This window comes from Octopus bimaculoides, chromosome 8, assembly GCF_046866305.1.
Source record: "Octopus bimaculoides isolate indiv1 chromosome 8, ASM4686630v1, whole genome shotgun sequence".
Classification (NCBI taxonomy): Eukaryota; Metazoa; Mollusca; class Cephalopoda; order Octopoda; family Octopodidae; genus Octopus; species Octopus bimaculoides.
Window position 1 is genome coordinate 14,285,149 of NC_142935.1, and position 27,544 is coordinate 14,312,692.

Below are 27,544 nucleotides of genomic sequence, written 5' to 3' on the forward strand. Positions count from 1 at the left end.
ATAAAAACATATGAAGATGTAATATTGAGATATACTTGATGCTGAAAATTTAAGCTAAATTTTGATTGGAAAGTATAATTAAGACTTTTATAAACAACAGACCTGGAGTAGAGAGGGCATGTCATTGATGAGGTTGGGAATGATGACGTAAGCACTTCAATAAGCCTAGTTGATTGACTGAATGATTAATTAAACAATTGATTGGTTAATTGGTCAACTAACTGACAAATAATAATAATAAAAAGTGAAATGGAATCAATGTGTGTATTCACTGTTGGCATAATGACCCTCCCAAGATACAACAAAATCTGTTTCAACACATGAGTTCATAACAAGAATCTTGCAAACTAAATACAAAAACAACACATTTTTTATTCTTCGTTGATCTAATCACTTTATTTACACTGGAAAACACAAATAACAGAAGTTTGAAAAACCAAAAAAATTGTAAGAAATATTTCGTTAAAATTAGAGTTAACAGAATTCAATCGGAAATTTGTAATGAAACGTTTTTTTAAACAATAGCAAGGAAAAAAAAATATCGAGTTTGTGAAAAACAACCCAAAATTTACAATAGCATGACCCTACTGTAGAAATTCACAACGGGATCAGGAAGTGGAGCATTTTAGAACAAATGGTTAAAAAAAAAATCTTAGCATTTTGGCTCCTCAGCAATAATAAAGTCGTATACACACACCAAGGCGAACCCAATACAATTAAACATACAGAAGACGGAAGGAGGCAAAAATACTTGGTGTTAACATTTTCTACTATGAAAAATGATTTGTTATATATTGTATATAATTTTAAAATACCACATTTTGATTTTTAAAAAATAAAACTGAAGTGAATCAAAATATTTATGGAATGAAAAAAAAAAAAAAAAGAAAATACTGGAACGACTAAGAAATATAAATTTTGATAAACAATACATTTTAATGAATGCATATTCATTTAATGAGCCTCTTAATTTAATGGTTACAAGTTGTTTTCTGGCTCTTCTACCGGCCCTCCAGCTTTACCCCTTCAATTGTATATTCGCCATACTGAATTTCTAGTTTTTCCCAAGCTAATACCAAAATTTTAGCCACTGGAATAACTTATTTCCAACACATTACAAACAAACTGTTACAGAAGAAAATATATATATATGTATATATATATATATATGTATATATATATATATATATATATGTGGATATTATGTATATTTTTCATAGAAAAACACATTTCAGTTTCTTTTTGATATTAAAACAGATATATTATTTTCACAACACTCACTCAATCAATCAATCAATCAATCAATCATAGAACCAATATTATTTATATGCTCAACACAACATCACATGATTGTGAGAAAGGTCGTTTAGTTTTCACAGAGAAGAAATAGAATATCACCAATGTTTGGATATATTTGATATTACGCTGCAGATTAAAAAAATATATCCTCCCCTAGTGGATTATACATGTTAGAGGAAGAAAATGGAGTCACAACTAAAAAAAAAAACAAATCTAAAAGAATAAAAGAAACCAAAGACGAAAACAAATCAATCCTGAAGTTATAGAATGATATTTTCATGCATTTTAGTACTTTATTTCAGTTTCCTAATTGGCAATGCTGAGACACTGTTGCAAAATACGCTTGGAAAATCCATCCAGTTATCAGATTCGTGTAACTGCATATGCCTGTTCTCATGAAAACAGATATATATATATATATATATATATACATACATACACACACAAATGGATATTGTATTGATGGTAGATACATTTTACACCCAACAAAATATATCTCGAGTGATTCTGTTGACAGGTGCATACACACACAAATAATGCAATAACATGTTTACATACAGGTGCTCAAGTCTTAGTTGCACACTTGATCACTGCAGGATGCAATAATTTATAAAGGTTCTAAGTTGTTGTTTAACCCTAGGTCAGTCCTAATTGAGCAGACTTATGATCAAAGAATTTCCAGCCATGACCATACCACCTAGGACTGCCATAATCCAATATGTCCCCCTTTTTTTTTTTGAAATGGTGTTTTCTGACAAGATAAGCAACTACATAGAGGCTCACCTAATCACAGGTTCACTTAACACTAATCATTCAAAGAGGGGCAACAACATACATATTTTTGTGTGTTTCTGTGTATGAGTGTGTAGAAAAATAAACACAAATACGGCTGTGTGGTTAAGAAGCTTCTTTTGCAACCATGTGGTTTTGGGTTCAGTCCCACTGCAAGAGCCTTCTACTATAGCCCTAGGCCAACTAATGTGTTGTAGAAGGAAACTGTGTGGAAACCTGTCATGTGTGTGTGTGTGTGTCTTTGTGTCTGTTCCAATCCCTTACTACTTGATAACTGGTGTCAGTTTGTTTACATCCTTATAACTAAGCAAAAGAGACCAGTTGAATAAACACCAAGCTTAAAAATAAATACTGGGGTCGATTTGTTTAACTTAAACCTTTCAAGGTGGTGCTCCTGCATGGCTGCAGTCCAATGACAAATCTAGAAAATAGAAAAGATTTTTGCATTGATTTCTAAAACAAAGTTTAATTACAAACTAATTCTTTGGTTAACATGAACACTCTACACCCAAAGTAATTCTTTCATAAATGCTATCTCTGAAAAAACCTAAATAGCATAGCAAGTTTCTTCTTACTTCATATATGCTTCATGTAATAAACCCACACATGAAGAGATGTAGTTTCCTAACCATCTAGGAAGTTGGATCCTCCAATAAATCCAACAGTACATAAAAGGGGTCTCTGTGAGTTGCAGTGAAGGCAAACTATTGAGGAGTGCAGTAACTCAGAATGAAAATCTGATACAAGATAGAAGATCTATTTTAGTCCTGGCGAGGAGCATTGCTTAGTACTAGTGACACTGTGAAATACACTTAATCCATGCTGTATAAAGGTTGGTGATAGACTAGAATATAGTTGTAAATCCATGCCAGCATGGAATGGCAAATGTAAAATGATCATGATCATACATTTTTTATAGATACATAAATACATATATCATCATCATCATCATCGTCATCGTTTAACGTCCGCTTTCCATGCTAGCATGGGTTGGACGATTTGACTGAGGACTGGTGAAACAGGATGGCAACACTAGGCTCCAATCTAATTTGGCAGAGTTTCTACAGCTGGATGCCCTTCCTAATATGTATATATATATATATATATATATATATATATATATATATACTGAGGGTGTCATGTGTTTGTATGTTATGTATGTATATATATGTGTGTGTGTGTGTGTGTAAATACTGAACAATAAGAATGAATGTTCAAACCGCATTGGTGAATAAAGATTCTTTATTTGTGCCTAAAGGTTACCATTGGTTTCATGTTAAAGACGACCTCAACAATAATCAAGCTTATCACATGGAACATCAATGTTTGTCTCCATTTGGGATATGGACAATGATGTTCCATGGGATATAATTGTTGAGGCCTTCTTTAATATGAAACCAATGGTAGCCTTAATACACAAAGTATGTATATATATATATATATATATATATATATATATATATATATATATATAAAGTATGACAAATGCAAGATGCAGTTTACATTATTTGTTTCCTACATATGTTTCACCATTGTGGTTATTTACTTTTCTGCAGTGGGTATTACAAGTTCAATTGAACACTAAAGTAAAACAGTTCTTCAGGGAAACACTTTATTGCATAATGCTTACACAAATTAAATTCTCTGTATAACATAAGTAGTAATACTAATAAGCACATTAGTAACCACATTACTTTACCTAGAAGTAGACCAAATGACGATACTCTGTATGGCGCTCTAAACTTACAAGTAGCAGTCATACATGTAACTGTATACACAAAAATTGCGATATATATATATATATATATATATATATATATATATATATATATATATATATATATATTATATATATATATAGTCAATTCAAATAAATGAATGAAAAAAATGGAAAATATGAGGATGTGAACAAGAAATGTATTAGCTTGATGCTCAGTGAAAGAGAGTTTGACTTTTTGAGCATAGCTTTTCATCGGAAAGGAGAAAGGGAAAAGTCCGAAGAAGGAAAAGAAATTGCCAATGACACACATGTAGTTACATGGTGTCCCAGAATTAACTATCTATTTCAGTGAAATCAGATGATTTTTTTTTTTTTTAAACTCACTTTTGTCTATGTATAAATTTTTAATTTTGCTTATGATTTAAAAAATTTTTTTCATTATTTTATTTTCATTCCTGTTGGATCCCCCTTATTTGTCCACAACAGCTGTTTTTCAATTTGGCTGCAATCATTTTCTCTACCCCATCCCCAGAATGGAGCAACGGTTTAGCTAAACTTGAAGAATGCATTCGGTTAGCAGTGCAGGAGATAACTACTGAAATGCTTCAAAATGTGGTCAGTGCTGAGGATAGAGCTGAAATTTTCAGAAATATAGATGGAGCACATGTTGAAGAATTTTCAATAAAATTTTGACATAAGATTTATAAATCTATTTGTTTTGGTACCATAATTAAGTAATAAACAAAATTGTGTCACTTTCTTTTTAATTTACCCAATTTCATTGAAATAGTTAATTCTGGGACACCCTGTTTATATAAATTTCTACATATAATATGCACAGACACACACACATATATACAGTAACAGTCAGTTTAATGAAATGATTAAATGGCTTTCAGATAACAATAATAATATTGGCTTATCAGAATGGTCTTAGCCAAATATTCAACGTACTTGTAATAAAGGGAGGTAATAATTACATATTCACTATTATAATTTATTTATTTATTATATTGGACAGTAGTGTATATTGTATTAAAGCTCTTTTTTCTAATATTAGGTTCAATTTAATGCGGTTTTAGGGTTTAATATGTATCTATATAAACACATGAGTACATGGGTACAAAACAAGGTGAAGAAAATAGTACTTAAATTCCAAAGGTGGAGTAAAATTATTTTATATATCATTTCATTTACATAAGATTTAAAACTGAGCTACTATAAATTTCATTACTGTAAACTTACAATAGTAGTACAGTCTAGTGAACTTGTATAGTGTGCCATGTACAGTCATGCAATCTTTCAGAGTTTTGAGTCTGAAAGATTGCCCAATAGTACACAGCACACTATACTAGCTTGCTGAATTAAGTATGAAATTTATAGTAGCTTAATTTTAAATCCTCTGTACATTAAATGATATTTCTTTTGCTGGATGCAGTACATTCTTGTTGATACTATTAATTAGCATAACATTACGTTTTATGTATATATATATATATATATATATATAGGCTATGCAGTAAGGAGTTTACTTTCCAACCACATGGTTCTGGGTTTAGCCCCACCTTGGGCAAGTGTTGACCAAAGCCTTGTGAGTAGTTTTGGTAGACAAGAACTGAAGAAATCCTATCTATGTATGTGTCTTTGTGTCTGTCTTTTGTCCCCCACCACTGCTTGACAATTGGTGTTGGTGTGATTATGTCCTCATAACTTAGTGGTTTGGCAAAAGAGACCAAAAAAAGTACCAGGTTAAAAAAAAAAAATGAGTGTTAATTCATTCGACTAAAAATTCTTCAAGATGGTTCCCCAGGATGGCCACAGTCAAATGACTGAAACAAGTAAAAAATATATATACAAATTTATACAATCATATATGTAGTTGTGTAAACCAAACAAAAGAATCATATATAACACTACAACAGCAATTTACTAATGCAATCCCATAATCATATGCAACAATCTAGAACAGTAATTCTTAACAGGGGTCCATATAAGATTTTTCGGGGTCCACAAAACAAAATAGTAAATAGGGGATCCACAATAGTATTTTAAGGGCCCTTGAAAAGATTCTGCTTTAAGGGCATGCATTGGTATAATTTGCAAGAAACAGCTAGGCTTCTTTCTTTAACATTTTACATAGTACAACCTACACAAGTTAATGTGTGAAAAACAAAATAGGAATTTTGAAAGACGTTTCTATAAGACTATTTTTTAAATATTGAATGACTAGGAGGGTCCACCAGAATAAAATAATAATCAAAGGGGTCTATAGGTAAAAAATGGTTGAGAAACCCTGTTTTAGAACACCATATATATATATATATATATATATATATATATATAAGTCAGTAAATAGTGGGGTTGTGTTAACTACACGTGGAGAAATAATAGGAAAATGAAAAATAATAAGGCAGAATGCTAAACTGGAAGTATATTTTAATAAAGATTTCTAACCGGCTTTCATTGCATAGCAAATTTCAAGAAGAGGGAGAATGAAAATGTTTTTTACAAAGAAGTACAAAATGAAGAAAATAATATATTAAAAAAATAATATATAAAAAAATAAATATACCAATACATTATATTGACTTTGAGCTTTTAAAGTTCAATGGTAATTCATGTATATAATGGTTGGTAAAATAAGGATGCATGAGAATTGAGAGTTGTGTTAGGTTTAAAAAAAGAGAAAAGAGGCTAAAAGTTTGTGTTAAGCAGGAAGTGTGGTGTCAAAACAGGAAGTGTGTGTAAGGGGAGACAAATGTTTTTAGTTGGAGTTATGAAGAAAAAGAGTTCATAACTCCAACTAAAAAGATTTGTCTCCCCTTACACACACTTCCTGTTTTGACACCACACTTCCTGCTTAACACAAACTTTTAGCCTCTTTTCTCTTTTTTTAAACCTAACACAACTCTCAATTCTCATGCATCCTTATTTTTCCAACCATTATATACATGAATTACCATTGAACTTTAAAAGCTCAAAGACAATATAATGTATTGGTATATTTATTTTTTTATATATCATTTTTTTAATATATTATTTTCTTCATTTTGTACTTCTTTGTAAAAAACATTTTCATTCTCCCTCTTCTTGAAAATTTGCTATGCAATGAAAGCCGGTTAGAAATCTTTATTAAAATATGCTTCCAGTTTAGCATTCTGCCTTATTATTATTTTTCATTTTCCTATATATATATATATATATATATATATACAGAGTGGATAGCAAATTAGATGCTACACTGCCCTGCAGTGCAGCTAATCACTGCATATCAGAGTTCTAGAACAGACTGTAATGTTACATAACTGGAAAAGAATAGCATGCAGGTGGATTATGGGTTTGTCTTGAACATTCAGCTTATTACCTCCTGACCATACCTCAGCTTAAACATAACTGACTAGGGGTTACAGCAGCAATATTTTAAAACAGAATCACTCAGGAAAATGTATCAAAGCAAATATTTGTGTTTTTAAAAACACATTTGATCAGTTCAATCTCCAATCATCTTTATTCACACTCACTCTCTCTCTCTCTCTCATATATATATATATATATATATATGTATATATATATATGTATATATATATATATATATATATATATATATATATATATATACACACACACAGCTATATAAATGTGTGTTTGTATACATACATCTCTCTCTATGTATACACACACACATGTGTGTGTGTGTGTGTGTGTAGTAGGCTGGATCTGAACTCAGAACAATTACTTCTAATGGTATCAGAAAATTGCAACCAGCCCCATGCTTGAACAATGATGTTAGCAGCATTTAAAAACAGGTTCTGAGTTCAAATCTACCCAAGAAAAATATAAGAAGTACATTCACCTCAAGACAGACAGAGGTCGGTTTCATCGATCACAATACCTCAGATATTATGAAATATAAATACAATTATAATTCATTCTCTAATATAAATGGCAACACTTTGCCCATCAACAAAGTCTTTTTATAGATCTCATGTCATATAATCATTATCATTGGGGTTATTGATGACATCCTTTTTAAAAAAAAAAAGGTTTTGCTCTGTGCCAACATCAGAAATAATTTTGAATTTCTGAGACAAGGAATTATAGTGTCTTCACAGTCTTTTGGCCATGGTACCTTCTGGTTTTCTTCAGATGCCTGTCACATTTGGTAATATCCTCAGATGTCGACTCAAAAATTAACCTGTGCCACCATGAGAAACATTTCATAATCACACACACACACGTTTATGGCATAAGAATTCAGAAACTTCGAGAGATGTGAAATAATTTGTTTTTAATGGTGAAACTTAAAGGAGATAAAACTATAAATAATGATGCGTAAATACCAAGTTAAAAACCCCTTCCTATCCAAAGGGATTTTTAACCCAATTTACAAGCTATTATTTATAGCTTCATCTACTTCAAGTTTCACTGTTAAAAACAAATTATAAATATGTATATATCTGTATATAGTTTGGAACTTGCATTTTTTTGGCTTTTTATTCTAATAGTTGATAGTATACAGGACCTTTCTTTTTAGATGGGAGGAATAACATGAGAGAAACAAGTGTTCATATTCACAAACACAATATGACACATGAAATAGGATGCATACAAAGTGTAATTAATATTGATATAAATACTCTGAGGCATTTAATAACAGAAGCCATGGGCTCACATATGATATAATGGTAGTCAATATTAAAAACATTTTAACAGTTGTAGGCTTAAGAAGTTATCAGTTATACACACATGTTGAGTACATCTATGATTAACATTCTAGCTAAGACCATCACATCAATTTTTAGACACAGTGTATCTAGAACTACATTATCCTATGTGTCCTTCCCTTTTCTAACAGGGAGGTTTGACTGCTATTTCAAGTAGGCTTAGTCAATGGCTTGTCACAGATGTGTGCATACAGTTTATGTTCTCAAATGGAAGTACATAGGTGGTGTTTAGCTTTGTAACTCAGTTGACTTGTTAAACTGTACATGATCTCAACTACCTGTAGAGATTTAAGGGAAGAAAGGCTTGCTCTTGTTCCTCTTGAGTACAAAGATGGAATTAAAGCTGAGCACAGTTTAACAAAACAATCAGCCACTGCTCAGCACAATGAATCATGCTTCACAACCTTTAACACAATCTACTTAGAGCCACTGACAGTCCAGAGTAAGGGCTATAGATACAACACAGTCAGTTATGGTGACAAGATACAAACAGATAATATCTTGACTAGGTGTCCATTTCTTAATCAACAGGGCCATCTCAATTTCTACAAGTATATTGAATCAGTTAACATATTTGTAGGTACTAGATAACCAATTACAAGCCATAGCCATACCGTCGTACTGACTATGTGATACTTGTATGCTATCTTCACCTTAGGATAAAGGAATGCATTGAAATCATAGTATGGATTGATACACAAAATTTATTATAGCAAATGCTGCACTCAGAGTACTAAAGAAGGAAAAATTGTTTTTTTTACTCATGTGGAATTTTCTAAAACGTTAAATATGATATTTCAAAATCTTTTCTAAGCATAGTTTTCTATACAGTTTTGTTTTTCAACAGAATCATCATCATCATCATCGTTTAACGTCCGCTTTCCATGCTAGCATGGGTTGGACGATTTGACTGAGGACTGGTGAAACCGGATGGCAACACCAGGCTCCAATCTATTAAACTATAATTTTTTTCAAAGTCTCTTTCTTTCTCCATTTCTTCTACTCTCTATAATACATACATATGTACATCCACACACTCACTTACATGTCTGGCAAACCAATGGAGTATTTTCAAACAATAAATAAATTGAGATAAAAATGAAAAATACTGAATAAAAATAAACTACTATAATCATTTTCTCAGATCAATTTCTTCCAATAGGAACTTTTTTTTTGTTTTACCGAACTATCCAAGTCTATCGCACTTTTCCTCACACTCAATTAAAAAATAATAAATAAAATAAGACAGAAATATAAACCTCATTTTTACGTAGGAAGATTTTGTTTACCAAACCTATATATGATGTGGTCTAGGTTTTCTTTTCTAATTGCTTTGCTAATGGTTCCAGGTGTTCCAAATAATGGTAATGGTACTGCATCGTAGCTAAAAGGCCTTTATCATTTTGTACATTGTCTTTGCTGGAGTAATCAATATAATCTCCATTCAGGGTGGTCATTTTCCCGTTGAGTGCATTTAAAATTGCATTGCCAGCACAGATATCCCATTTCTTGATAGCTGTTGTGTGTACATATGCATTTGATAGCCCTTTAACAACATTTAAAGCTTTGTAACCTGGAAAAAAAAAAGAGAGAGAATACTGTAATACAATGTATGATAATACAAATGAATATTAATTATTTTCTGGAGAGGAATATAGTCAAGAATATGACCTCCAGAAGGATGAAAAGGCAAAATTGATCGTGGCTGTGTGATAAGTAGCTTGCTTACCAACCACATGATTCTGGGTTCAGTCCCACTGCGTGGCACCTTGGGCAAGTGTCTTCTACTATAGCCTCGAGCCGACCAAAGCCTTGTGAGTGGATTTCATAGACAGAAACTGAAAGAAGCCCGTTGTATATATGTGTGTGTATATATATATATATATATATATATGTATATATATATATATATGTCTGTGTATGTGTTTGTCCCCCCAACATCGCTTGACAACCAATGCTGGTGTGTTTACGTCCTTGTAACTTAGCGGTTTGGCAAAAGAGACCGATAGAATAAGCACTAGGCTTACAAAGAATAAGTCCTGGGGTCGATTTGCTCGACTAAAGGTGGTGCTCCAGAAGAAGAGTAAAAAGAGTACATGTTTTTTTTTTTAAACATTTATTCAAAGAACATTTATCAAATTCTAAACAAATAATTGTAATGCTATTAAGAATACATTGGTCTTGGGATGTTACAGCTAGTCCAATCATGCTTTTGTAGTATTTTCATACAGAAGAGTTAAAAGTCTTTATTTACTTGCAACATCTACCAGGTCAAAGTTTGTAGGGACATGATATCTCTGACACAAAATTTGTTGTAACTGTTACACATTTTAGACTAGAGACTGCGAATATGCTCACCTGCTCCACCAGCTTCGACCACAACAGTGTTTTCTCCAAATGCTTTTTTGATAACATCTACTACTTTTCCTGGATGAGAACGGGAAACAATGATTTGTGTAGGCTTCTCATTGGACAACTGGACTTTCTCCAAGGGTTTTAAATTTGATGAATGCCCATAACTCACCCATGCCCAATCTGAAAATAGGAGTCCAAAATTAAAGATGAAGAGAAGAACAAAGAAGAAAGAATGTAGGATAAAAGTGTGAAATATAACTATTTTAAAAAGCCGTGTCTAAGAAAAACACTTACAAGTTTGATCATCAAATGGACTATGAATAACACCAATTGTAGGATCACCATTCACAGCCACACAAACCATGGTTGTAACATATTGACGAAGGTCCTCTGTGAAAGAAAAAAGACAATACAAGGAAGAAAAATTATAAAATTATATTATTTCAGTTAATCCTTTAACATTCAGATTACTCTGTCAAAGGTAAAGCTTATTTTTTACTCATTGTTTTGAGTATACTCATTGTTTTCTTGCAGCTTAGAGATTTTGATGTGATTGTTTTACTTTTAGAATGACATTGTAAAGTGGGTGTGAGAGGCCAGATCTGGCTGGTTTAAACATAAAACAGGTAGAATAATTCAGCTAGATATGGCTGGTTTCAATGCTAAAGTGTTAACATACATTTTACAAGAATGCTTGGAGATTGGTTAGCCATATCAAGTGTTGTAACAATTAGTAACAAAATGTTTAATAAGGGTTAAGGCTTTACAGTTGGCTGACTTTCTTAAAGTCAACTACTGAGATGTATGGATAAAGAAAGTGGGGAAGAGTAAAAGGGAGAGAGATAAAGATATATTTTTTTCTACTCTAGGCACAAGGACCGAAATTTTTTGGGAGGGGGACAGTCGATTAGATCAATCCCAATATGCAACTGGTACTTAATTCACTGACCCCGAAAAGATGAAAGGCAAAGCCAACCTTGGCGGAATTTGAACTCAGAATGTAAAGGCAGACGAAATATCGCTAAGCATATTAGCTAATTTTCTAATGAGATGGATTAACGTTGCCCATTCAAAAAAGTAACTCAGTTCTAGGTACAGTTTCAGAGGGGCAACCTGCATCTCACATTCTCAGTTGATAGTTTTACATGAAATTTACTTTTCAGTTACAAACACTGTTGAAAACCTTGTACACAAAAACAAGCAGATGGGAATAGCAAACGGCTCTCCACACATTGCCGAAACATACTAAAATGTCCATTGAATGCATGGGAAAATACTCAGTACATGAACTTTTGAATCATCAACATTTTAACATCCATTTTTCCATGCTTGCATGGGTCAGACAGAATTTGCTGAGGCAGATTTTTCTATGACTGGATGCCTTTCCTGTCACCAACCTTCACCAGTTTCTAAGTAAGATGATATTTTCCTATGATCAGACATGTTTTCACAAAAGATTGAAAACAAAAGGCAGTAGCATGACAGTGAAAATCATTTACAACTATCACATGATATCAAAGCAAAGAGATAGTAGCACCCTCAAGCAGACATAACAGCCTTCTCAGTTTCTGTACACTCAAGGCTTTAATCGGCTCAGGGTCACAGCAGAAGAGAGTTTCCCAAGGTGCCACACAGTGGGACTGAACCTAGAACCACGTGGTTAGGAAGCAAACTTCTTACCAAAAAGAATAAATTTCAGGCAGGAAAAAAAACCAGCAGGCCTTGACCAACAGGATATCTACCACCTGGCAAGTGAGATGTGCATAATTCAAGTCCAAATCAAAGTGATCTGTTACTCTTTATTTTGTCTGTCTCAATGTTTGTAATTGTTTGGTATGATTCACAATAATTTTACTTGTCTTGTCATTTTCCTTCTCTGAAGCAATAAAACTCTTGTATCAAAGCTTGTAAGAGAATTGTTACTGATATCTTTTGCCTGTTAAATCAATACATAAAAGTGAATTCTAAAAAACAGTATTTATTTTTAATTTTTATATTTAATTTGTAACTGAATAATAGGTTAACATGACTATCATTTTGTTTATAAATTGGTATAAGTCATATAAAAAAAAATCCATCTGTTCAATAAATAGATTTCTCTTTTTGAATAAAATTATTACAACAGCTGCAAGAATTCAATGACTTTTTTATTTTATAAATACAAAACAAAATGGATGTAATTGAGGATGCTTTCAGCTTATTACTAATCTCTGCTGGACTGTCAGACTATTTCTAGAGCTTATTTTTGGATAAAGAAACAGTTTGTTGGTTACTCTAAGAAAACTAATCTATCTCTACATTATCTTCATTTGTACATGCAAGTAAATGTGTGTGTGTGTGTATGTGTGAGATCATCATTGTTTCAACACCCATTTTTTTATGCTTGCTTGGGTCAGATGTGGTATATCATCATCATCATCATAGTTTAACGTCCATTTTTCATGCTGAGGTCTGGAGAGCCAGCGGCTACACCAGGATCCAATCTGATCTGGCAAGGTTTCTACAGCTGGATGCCTTCCCCTAATGCCAACCACTCCAAGAGTGTAGTGGGTGCTTTTTATGTGCCACCAGCATGGGAGCCAGTCAGGCAGCCCTGGCATCGATCACATCACGTTTGGATAGTGCTTTTTACATGCCACAGACATGGGAGCCAGTCAGAAAGCACTAGCATTGGCCATGTTTGGATGATGCAAATGTGGTTCAGAAGCAAGCTTCTTACTACACTGCCATACCCATGGAAAATATTTGTATTGTAGTTTTTTGTAGCTCTATTCTTCCTCTACAACTTTTGTTTATTGTTATTGAAATTCAAATAAATTTTATCTCTTTTCAGACATAGGACAATGGAATGCCAACCTTCACAGCAGCATACCTGCCCCTGCCCTCTTGTTAACTCTCTCTTTCTCTCCCTTTTTTTCACTCTCTCTGGCTGGGTAACTATGTACTTCCTCTACAGCAAGACACCTGTTTCTGTTTCTCTGTCACACTCTAACCATTTATCATCTGACACAAGATCACCTCCTCCAATATTCCTTGTCTTGCAAAGTTACTTGGTGACCCTGCCAGTGCAGGTACCACTTAAAAAGCATTCAGTCCACACTGTAAAGTGGTTGGCATTTGGGAGGGCATCCAGTTGTAAAAACCATACCAAAACTGACCTCGTCTATGCTGGTGCCATGTAAAAAACACTCAGCCCACCCCACATCTAACCATAAAAACCATACCAAAACAGACACAGAAGTATGGTGCAGGCTTCTGCCTGGCAAGCTCCTGTCAAACTGTCCAACCCATGCCAGCATGAATGGAAGACGTTAAATGATGATGATGTTGATTTGACAATCTAGACAACAATGTTCTACAGAATAGCCAACATACCAGTATATTCCTGAGTAGCGTCTAAAGGATCAATCCAAACAACAATTTGATTCAGTGGAATTCTCTGGTCAGATTTTATCTCTTTATTCACATCTTCTCTTTGCTTTGCCGTGTCCTCTATGTTGTGAAAATCAACTGGCTTTGTCTCGTGTTCTTCTGATATGACCTTAAAAAAATAAATAATATAAAATAAAAATCAGCTGATACATCGAAACAAGCAATATATATTATATGTAAAATAAAAAAATTATATATTTTAAAGAGAACTGGTTAATAGAACAATTATTACTTTTCATTTAAATTGAAAATATCTTCTTTGAAGTTTTCCAAACATCATATATTTTAGTTATCAACCTAAAACCCAAATTTCTCTACTAAAATGGTTTGATCTGCTCTATAGAAGCTCTTCCTAGACAGTCTCCATATGAGGCTTATACCAAAAGTAATGCTAAAGGGGCCATAATTTTTTTATTAACTGACCTAGGCCATTCAAACTGCACATGTTGGTAGAAATAACTCTTCTTCACAAAGACACCATTCCAAATAGTCTCCATTACAATTGATACATTTGTTCCAACCTTGAACTCAACACATGAATTCTTTTTTGAAAAAAACCAGGTCCTCATAGCTACTTTCACCTCATCCGTATCATCAAACATCCAGCAGAGTTTCCTTGCTTGGACTGAACAGGTGGAAGTTGGAGAGTGCCAGATCCAGGTTGTATGATGAGTGACCACTGACCAGGCTAATTTACTGATTGCCTGATTTTTTACCAAAAATGTGTGTGTTCATGTACTGTCAAGGTAAATGTGGATCATTTTCAGTTTTATTTCCAGTCTCTTCCTTCTAATGGCTTCTGCAAGCTTTCTGAGTGTCTCAATATATTGCTTGCAGTTCATGGTACAGCCATGTTCCAGAAAATCAAGAAGAATGGTGCCCTTGTCACCCTCAAAATAAGTCACCATGACTTTCTGTGCTGACTGCGGGGTCAAGAGCCAGAGTGAGGTTATATCATCCATCGTGGAGAAGAGGTGTAACACTGTTTCATAGATTAAAGCTCTTGTGTCCAGATCATAAAGCTATGCCCATATTTCATCCCCTATCACTAAATTAGAAGAAAATGTCTTCATTGGTTTCATGTGCATCCAGCAGATAAAAGAAGACCTTCTCCTTAAATCAGGTGTCAACTGCCAAGGTACCCACTTTGCATATACTTTACTATACCCAAAATATTCCACAATCAGACAACAGTTGAGTAGGAAGTTCAGAGACTGTGATTTGGGTGTCTTACACTATGGTCCCAGGTCATCCAATGCCACATGAGAATCAGAGAGACTGGAAGAATAAGTACCAGGCTTAACAAAAAAAAAATGTTTGGGGTTAATTCATTCAATTAAAATAAATTGTTCAAGGCGGTGCCCCAACATGGCCACAGTCTAATAACTGAAACAAGTAAAAGATATTTTAACTAATTCTCTAAAATAAAAATAAAAAATAAAAATGCTTTCAGCAAAACTATCCCAAAGTATACTTTCTATGTATAAGAAGCATGATGTGTTAGTCATCATAACACAATAAACAATGAATAAAACTGTCTCAAGGTTATTTTTTCTTAAGTACTTGTTGAAGAGAAAGACAAAAAAATCTAAACTGTGGCAACTGAACATATATAAATGATGATTATATTACACAGTTCTCATCAAATTATCTAAGTAGTGTGGGGTGAATGGATAGATGATGACTACAATAGATACCTAATCTTAAACATTTTTTATATTTGACTGAGGCAATTCAATATCAACAATGTAGAAATATAGCTTCCCATATATTTTTTATATACATACTAATGTAACACATTGTTTCCAGTTACATTTGTATATAATGTTTATACACACAAGTGCACAAATATTGCATTAGTATATCTTTTACTCAATTTCATCATTAGATTGTGACCATGCTGGAGCATTTCCTTGAAGGGTTTAGTAGAACAAATTGACCCCAGTACTTATTTTTTAAAATCTGGTACTTACACTATCAGTCTCTTTTGCCAATCTGTTAAGTCCCGGGAACACACAAACCAATCCTGATTCTTAAGCAAAAAGACAGACATATACATACATACATGTGTGTGTGTGTGTGTGTGTGTGTGTGTATGTGTGTGTGTGTGTGTGTGTGTGTGTAACAGGCTTCCATCTACAAGTTTCAGTTACAAGGCATTGATTGGCTCAGGGTTATTGTAGAAGACATTTGCTCAAGGTGCCACACAGTGGGAGGAAACTGAAACCATGTGGTTGCAAGGTGTGCTTCTTAACCAAATAGTCATGCATACTGCTTCCAGAACAATGACATCGGGGATTAGAATGCATAAACATGCTTATTTACATTTAGCATATGCCATCTAAAAGTGTCTTTGCACTTGTATGTGACACCAGCACCTGTGAGCCCTCAACACAAAGGCCTCTTCGCTGAGAGAGGGACATACAGGATATGCCTGTATGTATGTATGGCCATAGTTTGACTTAGCTTGATATGTCTTCTCGAGCACAGCAAACCACCAGAAGTCTTGATCTCATGATGAAGAAGGCATGGCTGTGTGCTTAAAAAGTTCACTTCCTAATCATGTGGTTTTGATTTAATCCCACTGCATAGCATGTGAAGTAAGTGACAGCTCTTGGCTGATCAAAAGAGTGGATTTGGTATCTGGAAACGGAAAGAACTCTGTTACATAAATCTACATGTCTGTATATGTGTGGTTGTGTGTGAAAATAATTGCAAACAAGTGTCATTGTCATACAAGCAGTACCCTTTGTTATCAACCTTCTGTCCAGTCATGGGGAAATATTACCTTGCTTGGAAGCAGGTGAGGGTATGTGATAGGAACAGCATATGGCTGTAGAAAATCTGCCTCAATGAATTTTGTTTGACCCATACAAACATGGAGGAGTGGATGTTAAGACAATGATATAATGATGAAATATACCAAATCTATTCATATGACTTTTTGACCTGGGGTTATAATAGAAAGCACTTGCCCAGAGTGCCACACAGTGGGACTGAACATAAAACCATGTGGAGGCAAAGCAAACTTCTTAATTATACAGCCATGCTTGCACCTATACTTATTCATAACTCTTATCACAATAGTTCAATCTAGGCTCAACATTCCAACTTCTGAAAAATGGTTTCTGCACTTACATAGAATCTATTCTCTCACCCATTCACCTGATATCAGCAACAAAATCTCGAAGTCTAATGTTTCTACCATTTATTGAACACCTTCAACTATCAATATTTGTTTGGCTATTTCGTATCTGCATTGAGGTTATCTAGCTCGGTCTGTCCTCACTTCTCTCTCTAAAATATTGGTTTTTTTAATCTCCTCATACACAAACACAGCTGGTGCAGAGGCACAACTGTGCTTTTATCATGCCAAACAGTCTGTAGCAATTAATATCCTCACTTACATGTATCTGCACAGCCTTCCTGCATTTATGCAAAACACACCCAGGCAACATCTGTCACATTTTGTCATACTTCTATTCCCTAGACACAACAGCAAAACTACCTAGAAACCTGGCAGCATGGCTGTATGGTTAAGATAATTTTGCAGCCACATGGTTTTAGGTTCAGCCTCACTGCATAGCCTAGACATATATACTGCTTTCATGAACAGGGACCTTGAAATCATCCTCTAATGAGGACAATTTAGCTTATCTTCTGCAACAGTATAAAGGACAACAGCTACATATATTAAAGTAACAGTCAAGCAGTAGATATGTCATATGCATGAGCAACATATAACCTCTACCCCATGTCACCACAAAGCTTTCACAACTTCTGACAATCTATCATGGCCAAATCTACACCCCATTTACTATGGTTCTTCTTCAGTCAGGACCCCACTCCTACTGCCACCACCATCTCAACTACAAAACTCAAAGGCAACCCATAGTGGAGTATTGCTGACACATCAAAAACAGTGCCATTGCTTTACAGAAGTATAGGTGTAGGAGTGGCTGTGTGGTAAGTAGCTTGCTTACGAATCACATGGTTCCGGGTTCAGTCCCACTGCGTGGCATCTTGGGCAAGTGTCTTTTACTATAGTCTCGGGCTGACCAAAGCCTTGTGAGTTGATTTGGTAGACAGAAACTGAAAGAAGCCCATCATATATACATATATATATATATGTGTGTGTGTGTGTATATGTTTGTGTGTCTGTGTTTGTCCCCCCAACATCACTTGACAACCGATGCTGGTGTGTTTACATCCCCGTAACTTAGTGGTTCGGCAAAAAAGACTGATAGAATAAATACTAGGCTTACAAAGAATAAGTCCTGGGGTCGATTTGCTTGACTAAAGGCAGTGCTCCAGCATGGCCACAATCAAATGACTGAAACAAGTAAAGAGTAAAGTAGCCTAGCCAGTGGTTCATAAACTGATTTTAATGTGAAACCTTTATTTGACTTTCAAAAAATTAGTACAACCCATATGTAAATTTTACAGATAATTACCACCACTCCAATTTTAATAAGACATTAAATGAAACAAATACTGTTTTAAGGAGAGAATTTATCAGGAAAATGATACTATTTTCAAAATGATGACTAGCATTTGTTTTATGCAAATTTCATTAAAAGGCAGCTTGTCTTATGGCACCCCAATTTTTTTCAGAGCCCATTTTGAAAAATGCTGTCTTGCATTACAAATTAAAGGCTGGCCAGCCATATATCATCATCATCATCATCATCATCATCGTTTAACGTCCGCTTTCCATGCTAGCATGGGTTGGACGATTTGACTGAGGACTGGTGGAACCGGATGGCAACACCAGGCTCCAATCTAAATTTGGCAGAGTTTCTACAGCTGGATGCCCTTCCTAATGCCAACCACTCAGAGAGTGTAGTAGGTGCTTTTACGTGTCACCTGCACGAAGGCCAGTCAGGCGATACTGGCAACGGCCACGCTCGAAATGGTGTCTTTTATGTGCCACCCGCACAAGCCAGTCCAGGGGCACTGGTAACGATCTCGCTCGAAAATCCTACGGGAGCCAGTCAGGCGGGTACTGGCAACGGCCACGCTCAAAATGGTGCATCTTATGTGCCACCTGCACAAGAGCCAGTCCAGGGGCACTGGCAACGATCTTACTTGGCTTGCCGGGTCTTCTCACGCACAGCACACTTCCAAAGGTCTCGGTCAGTAGTCATCGCCTCGGTGAGGCCCAATGTACGAAGGTCTTGCCTCACCACCTCAGCCCAGGTCTTCCTGGGCCTACCTCTTCCACGGGTTCCCTCAACTGTTAGGGTGTGGCACTTTTTCAGGCAGCTATTCTCATCCATTCTCACCACATGTCCATACCAGCGCAATCGTCTCTCTTGCACACCACAACTGATGCTTCTAATGTTCAGCTTTTCTCTCAAGATACTTACACTCTGACGGGTATTCACATTGACATTACACATCCAACGGAGCATACTGGCTTCATTCCTTGCGAGCTTACGTATGTCCTCAGCAGTTACAGCCCATGTTTCACTGCCATGTAGCATGGCTGTTCGTACACATGCGTCATACAGTCTGCTTTTTACTCTGAGTGAGAGTCCCTTTGTCGCCAGCAGGGGTAAGAGCACGTCAGGTTAGAATAGAGGCAGCTGATGAAGGAATATTCCAAGTGGCTTTCCGTTTTCCTATGTGTTCGTTCCGTTGTCTGTAGTTCATTGTTCTAACGTCCTGTACCTTGATATGCATATATATACACATGTAGATGTAAGTATGTACATATATGTGTGTATACATGTATATATATTCTTTGTATTATATATATATATATATATATATATATATATATATATATAGAGAGAGAGAGAGAGAGAGAGAGAGAGAGAGAGAGAGAGAGAGAGAGAGAGAGAGAGAGAGAGAGAGAGAGAGAGAGAGAGAGAGAGAGAGAGAGAGAGAGAGAGAGAGAGAGAGAGAGAGAGAGAGAGAGAGAGAGAGAGAGCAAAAAAAAAGCCCTCATCTAACAACACACTACAGCTTCTGGCTCACAGACAAGCTTTTTTTTTTTTTTTTTCCACTCTCTCAATAATGCTTTCTACTATAGGAACAAGGCCTGAAATTTTGGGGAGGGTGGGATACTTATTTAATCGAACCTGAAAGGACGAAAAGCAAAGTTGACTCCAGGGGGAATTTGAACTCAGAATGTAGTGGCCGAGCATGCTAACGATTCTGCCAGCTCACCACCTTTCACTCTCTCAATTATAACCACCCCTCTTCTGATCTAGCATCTGACATACTACCTTTTGTCTAGCATTACTCATCTTTCTTCTGCCCTGCAGTTTCTTACTCATCCCTATAACCAGTGTTAAATACATTATTCTTAGACAATCTTTCTCTGTTCATGTTTAGCTAGGTCTAGGTCAACGGCTGAATTGACTTACTATCAGAGGAACTGCAGCCATAACTGATCCTTTTTTTTGTTTTTTTTGTTAAGGGTATTTAGATTTATATTATTTAATGTGTCCTTTACTTATTTGGAACAGAAAGGTTTTGAAGGAGATTTGAGTGCTATTATTAGCAGGCTGGCCACCACATAAGAGAGCTCCTACAAGCATCAATGGATTTAGGTAATGCTCATAAGATAATCATTCTAAGATTTTATTAATTATTCTAATGTATTCCAGTAAAATATCTATTTGAAGAATTTTGTGTTAATTTTAATAAATTCTTACATGTTAGCTTAAATAAAATCCCAGTTACACTATATCACTGTGTGTATGTGTGTGTGTATATATATATATATATATATATATATAGAGAGAGAGAGAGAGAGAGAGAGAAACAGATTTGTGCATAAAGTAATTTAATTAAGGACGAGCCATCAAATACAAAAATATGCAAATTAGGTTATCCACTATGGTACTAGCCTAATTCATAATTTATATAAATGCTGATCAGTGCTACTGATTGGGAAAAGAAACTAGGTGCGTCTTCTCTGAGGAGATGCCAACAATCCATGAAACGGTCTGTCAGAAGACTCCCACCACATACATATTGATAGCATAAGCAGAACGTGTTTACATTATTTAACCCACAGTAAGATTTTGTAATGGTTATTTCAATTCTGATTTACGCTGATTGTCATAATGAATGTTTGCATGTACACACACACAGAGAAAAACAACTTCCACATAAAGCCACCTATCACAATGAACACCTAATATGCTGTCAGTAATAGTAGTTGTCGACAGAAAGATTTTCCAACCATAAATAAATTTCCATCACAATCCAGTATGTAGAATACAGTACGTGTTTTACACATCACATGTAACTTCTCTAGAAATTAAAAAAAATCATTTTAAATAGTAAATTCTATTTTCGTTGCTAATCACAGGCACTTGTATACATTACTCCAAGGTAGCTCGCGTGAGATCTTTCAAATTACAATTCGCCAACTAAAAACATTACATCATTGCAACCACTAACACTTCTGAGGTTTCATCCCCTCTTCAACTCTACACAAAAACGACCAGCTGAAGAAACGTCTAATCGGCCACTTACTTAAAATACCAGCCAAATCTCCCTCAAATTACACACTACGACTGTAAACAAGGAAAGCTCACATCAAACAATACAGTCTTATATACTCTGAAAATGAGATACCTGCGGGTAGAATGAATTTAATCATGAGCCTGATCGATCAGCGTTGTCTTAGACATAATAATAACGAAGAACAAAAATACTACTTTGTGCTTCCAGGACTGATTAGAACTATTTAAAAATAAATATAGTCAGTAATTTCTTAATAAATATTCTCTTAACTCTGTAATCATTGTCATTTATTCCAACGTCATCAAATTTGCAAATTCATTTTTACGGCAAATTAACTAAATAACTATTATTAGATATCCAACTACATCAAATAACACAAAACCACAACTTTTACCTCAAAAACGGAAGAATACAGCTGAAAATAGTCATACTAAATAAAGCCTAATACCCCGAAGTGATCTATCCGAGAAACCTCACAAATTCAACGTAATTAAAATTATATCTATATCTATCTACACATATATATGTAACTGCAGTATTTTCAGATAGGCGATGTAATCAAACTACTTCGAAAATCTACGGCAGACCTGGAAAAATACGGACAGTACAGTTTTCAAATAAATAAATATTACATTTGTAGCGTGGTTATGACGAAAGATTTGTTGTCAGTTTAAGTAATTGACTTTTCTAACAAATATCTTTCAGATATTTTGATACAATTCTATCATAATTTCATTCGCATTTTGACTGCCTTACAGGAATATGTTATTCTTTTGTGTGCGCCTTCACTATTTGAGTTCCTTGTATTGGAAATATTTTGAACACAGATCACTAGCCTTAATTTGAAAATTGTAGTGAAACAACCGTAAGGAAAGAATTAACAATACCCACTTTCAGTATAAAATCATCAATGATGTAGCCATTTTAGTTATGTAAAGTGAGTGATTGTTCCCTAAAAAAAATAATAATAAAACAACTGCTCGAATAAAATAATTCGTATAAAATATAAAACATCAATCCTGGCAAGTGTAACAGACTGGGGAGTTGCGGAGAAGACGTTACATCATTCATGACAAAATACATTAACAAAAAAAAAAAAAATCACAAACAAACAATGCATAGTTTCTAATAAAAAAAAATTACCAATCATTGAAGTGATTGATAGGAATAAACACTGAATAGAGAAAGTTCTATGATAAATAATTGATGACAATTCGACAAGATTTAAACGCGGTCATTCCTCCACTCCATTTTCCGATTGAAATAGAAAGTTAGATAGTATTTACTAGTTTTTGAGATCTTTGTTAGGCATAATATTAAAGACATTCGACTACTACAGTACACAAGTGTCATCATGAGATGCATTGCTTTATCCTTTTAACATGGACTGGAATTTATGAAATGATGCTGTTACAAGATTTTCATTTCTATTTATATATAAATTGCTCTTTCAAAACGCATTTCATTGTTGTTGCTTTTTTTAATTATTTTCCTTTCAAAATCTTAATTTAACATATATTGTATTATGTTGAACCACCAGCAGTAACGGTAAATATATTTATCTATTTAGTTAAAACTAGGAAACCATTATTCAAAGAAGAAATCATTACTATTCTTGAACTATATATATATTTTTTTAAATCATTACTTTTCTTAAACCATTTATTTACAAACTGGATTAAAAGGGTTTTAGTTTGCCAACCGCGATAGCTGATGTTTATATTTCAAGTAATATATTATAGCTTCGTTTTTAAAGCTGCCAAACACCCATTATTTTAACATCTGTGTAAATAATTATTGATTTATTTTGAATGGACATAGGTAAATGTTATCCCAGCCTGACCATAGCTAAAACTAGTGAAAGACAAGTCTAAACAGACTCTAGTGTTTTACTTATCAAGGAAAGTCAAGTTTACAGGATCTGAACTGAAAACTGAATTCTCAGCCCATCTTCTATTACTTCAATCGCATCACATGAAAACACAATTAAGAGATATTTGTTAAGAATTGACTTTAAAAAGTCTACATAACAGAATTAAACATTACATTAACTATGGTATTTCATTAACAAATGAGTTAACAGCTAATAAATGTTATCAAAATAAAACACCTACAAGAGAAATCGAGTGGACGAAGCATATAAGGATAACTAATACATTTATAGTTTTCTCTCCTTTAAGGAGACATCTTTATGAGAAAGAATAATAAAAGAGGATAATCTCAAATCTTACTTTAAGTCCCGGGAAAGCTTTAGCCATGCCATAAAGAATTGCGCGATGTGATTCCATATCTCCGAGGGTCTTTAATTCGGCGGCCCCTTCTTTAGTAAATCCCTTCACTTTGGCCGTTAATGCATTCTTTTCTCGGACTTCTAATACTTTTCGGCCACCCCGACGTGCCAATTCAATACTGACGGATAACAATTCCTTCATGCAAATCCTCTCCTCTTTCTGGAACCAATTCAGTAAACCAAAATTGTAAATAATTCCGCATGCTATACATATAGTCAGAATCACAGCCCCAAATGGGTTGAGGCGAATGTTGACAGGGGCCATCTTTTTAATTTTATCTAACAACATTTTCTTACGTCAGAGTTTCGTATCTACTAGTCGTAGGTGAATTATCGCTCTTAACTTATTTTAAAAGAATTAATAAAAAAAAATATTTGTGTTAAATAAGATCTTTAAGATAGATAGATAGAGAAAAAGATGGTTGGATAGATAGATAGATAGATAGATAGAAGTATCCCGAGTGGCAACCTTTGAGTTTAACGTCCCTTTTTCACTTCGACTTTTTTGACTTTAACTGGTATCATTTTATTAGGCAACGGAAGAATTTTTTACGTTGTGTTGCAGCCAACTTGCTTGTCATACAGAATATTTGTTGGTGCAGTTCAAATATTCTTCATGTGTTCTTGCTGTTGGTTAAGTTGGCAGGATGTGCTCAAGAAAAAAAAACTGCCTTCGAAATGTATGGAAAGTGTCTGAAAATATGAATAAACTGTCGATATAATGGATATGTAAACTAATACCCAATGGTGAACTATGATTTCTTTGTTACGAATACAACAGCTTTTTTTTTTTTTTTAGTTAAGAAACTGAAAGGTATTAATAAAATGTATGTTTGTGACCATTATTCAACCAGCTGTCACCGATACTTCGTCTACTTTTCATAGAGGATTGTCAGCTGTGTCTTTCTGAAATGACGGAATAATCACGCTGTCTATCAGGTCATTGCTTAATTATTTTGTAAAGTATTCTTCTTCAGATACCTGAGAGAAAGAGAAAAAAATGACACTTTAACATGGTAGTTTCGCCTATAGGCATTCGGGCGCATTTAACCAGAAATAGAAATTTTACTAAATGTAACAGGTGGGAGAGTACTGTATTTTTGATATCATAATTAAATGCCTATGAACACCCATTTAGAAAGTTTATGTGGTCTATTGTGTTTCACTTATGTGGTCTAATGTTTTTCATCAACTAATATTGCTTACCCCTTTGACACACACACACACACACACACTCTCTCTCTCTATCATATCGCTAGTATGGTTAGTGGTCTCTCATATTTGAGAGCTTGGGCATCAGGAATGTTAGTCTTGACATTATCAGAGCCTTTAACTGCTTCTGACATGAAAACAGCCTATGTTGCCTTATCATCAACATCATCTGTTCTCTCAACTTTTTGATTGGAAGACTTCTATCAGACCACTCCATTGTAACATGTGATGACATGGGCTTCCCTCTGTATCACATTCTATCAACCTTATACTACGTTTGTTTGTATTCCCCACATTTTCCTTGGTGTACATTAACGACAAACTTGTTCTCACTTCCGGCCATATCAACCAACACATATGCAAATAATACTACCCTTAAATTTTCCTTACACTTTTGGACATAGATATGATCCACACAATTGAAACAATAACACCAAACATATACTGCTTCTATAACCAAAGGTCTTACAAAATCCATGAAAACATGTCAACCTAATCTCCTTCAATAGTACAATCAGCCCACTCAATGTAGCTGCCTTTCTGCCTCACTTTATTTACATCATTTATAGACTATATCTCACCCATCCACTTTTTTCTGTTTTGTTTTTACTGTCTTAACCAACGGTGGAAGGGCATTGCCTATGACAGGGGTTTTCAAACTTTTTGACTTGCGGACCCCTTTATATTTCAGGCTTTACCTTAGAGACCCCCTTATAAACGCTTATGAAATTTATACATAAATATTTGCTTAAAATAACATATATTTACATTTATTTATTTAACAGTATTTAACAAATAGGTTTATTGTCAATTAAAAGATTTCGATTAAAAAACATATATAAAATCAAATTGCCCATAAAAAGTATTTGCTGTCCACGGACCCCCTGTCTTGTCCTTGTGGACCCCCTGTGGTCCGCAGACCACAGTTTGAAAACCCCTGGACTAGATTATGTAATATATCTTCTTTTTTTTTACTTAATTTGGCAGTGTAATATGAGTGAGATTTGACTGATATTACTTCCAAGTCAAGGGAACATGACATGTAGTTGCTTGTCAACTTGTAAAGTAATTTGTATATATTACTGCTAAACTAAATCTAATAAAAAAAATTCTCCAAACATATCAGCACCTCATCTTTCTTCATTCACACTGAAAATTACATGGTATTTAAAATAGGACTGATAAACTTACTTCTGTAACTCTTCTCAGTTATCAATACCCGTTCAATAGATAGATAATCCGTACCTTCTAACTTTTTGAATATATTCATCGGACGGATTATTTCCAAGTTGATGTTATCTGTGAACACAGAATGCTATTCTCACCGTACATCCATCATGTAGAATTCTTAAATGTTTATTTAATGTGTAAATTCAGAATAAGATTACCTGGGCGAATTACAGGTTATTATTAAAGCAGATACTTGTAGAGCAACTCATTGGGGTGTGGTTGAAAAAAAGCCTGGTGCATTATTGACAAGTTTTGTAGGTTTTTAAATAAAGTTTTCTATTTTTGCTTTCTTTGCTCATGACTTTATTTTCTTGTTTTGGATTTATATCTTCATGTGGAATATTTATATAATTGGATCTATTTTAAAACGGGGGCCACATTTTTCATTAATGTTTTACGTAGTGTTTTTGGTACGGAAAGACTTTCAAACTTCGTATACTTATCTATTTTGTGTTATAGAAGAGAAAAAAATTTTTGTATTCGAATTTATTTCATGTAAAAAATTGTCTTATTTCGATAATTTCAACCAATCACTGACAAGTATTCAGTTGTTTATATTTACTCCTTTGGCTGATTAAGCGATGTAAAGCGTATTTAATCTCCATACCTTCGTTTTATTTGCTTTTTTCATTTTAAATTTGCTTTAACCCTAACCCTAAGGTTAGGGTTAGGGTTAATTGTTTCAGAATCGTTTGTTTATGTAGTCGGCACTTAATGTATATCGGCTGAATGGACGTCAGTGATTGGTTGAAATTACAGAAATACGACAACTTTCACATGGAATAACTTATGGATTTCTTTTTTTTTTTAAGAAGACTAAGAGAAAAAGATGTTTTATATGACACATTCTACCAGTGTTCCAAGTTTCAAAGTGTTTCGTTAATGAAAAATGTGGCCCCCGTTTTAAAAAAGATCCGAATATTTATATAATTAAGTATGCTATAGCAATAAATTCGTATATTTTTTTCATTATCTGCTCAAAACTCTTGTAGTGAAACTACCTAT

General features: G+C 34.2%; 1 protein-coding gene across 5 annotated transcripts; it reads right to left on the reverse strand.

Moving 5' to 3' along the window:
• Positions 1-367: 367 nt before the first annotated feature.
• Positions 368-26,905, reverse strand: LOC106874979 (inositol monophosphatase 3). Of its 5 annotated transcripts, none has more exons than XM_014922914.3 (7): positions 26,501-26,905; positions 24,039-25,078; positions 14,266-14,431; positions 11,185-11,280; positions 10,894-11,070; positions 9,830-10,108; positions 368-2,512 (listed from the first exon to the last, which is right to left on the reverse strand). In XM_014922914.3, exons 2-6 carry the CDS (start codon positions 24,384-24,386, stop codon positions 9,846-9,848), a joined length of 1,050 nt encoding a protein of 349 aa, XP_014778400.1. In that variant the 5' UTR covers positions 24,387-25,078; positions 26,501-26,905; the 3' UTR covers positions 368-2,512; positions 9,830-9,845. The 5 variants fall into 5 exon arrangements, with proteins under 5 accessions (XP_014778400.1, XP_089212217.1, XP_089212215.1 ...); XM_089356091.1 differs by having other exon boundaries at positions 9,825-10,108; XM_089356089.1 differs by lacking the exon at positions 368-2,512 and having other exon boundaries at positions 8,335-10,108; positions 26,555-26,903.
• Positions 26,906-27,544: the final 639 nt, after the last annotated feature.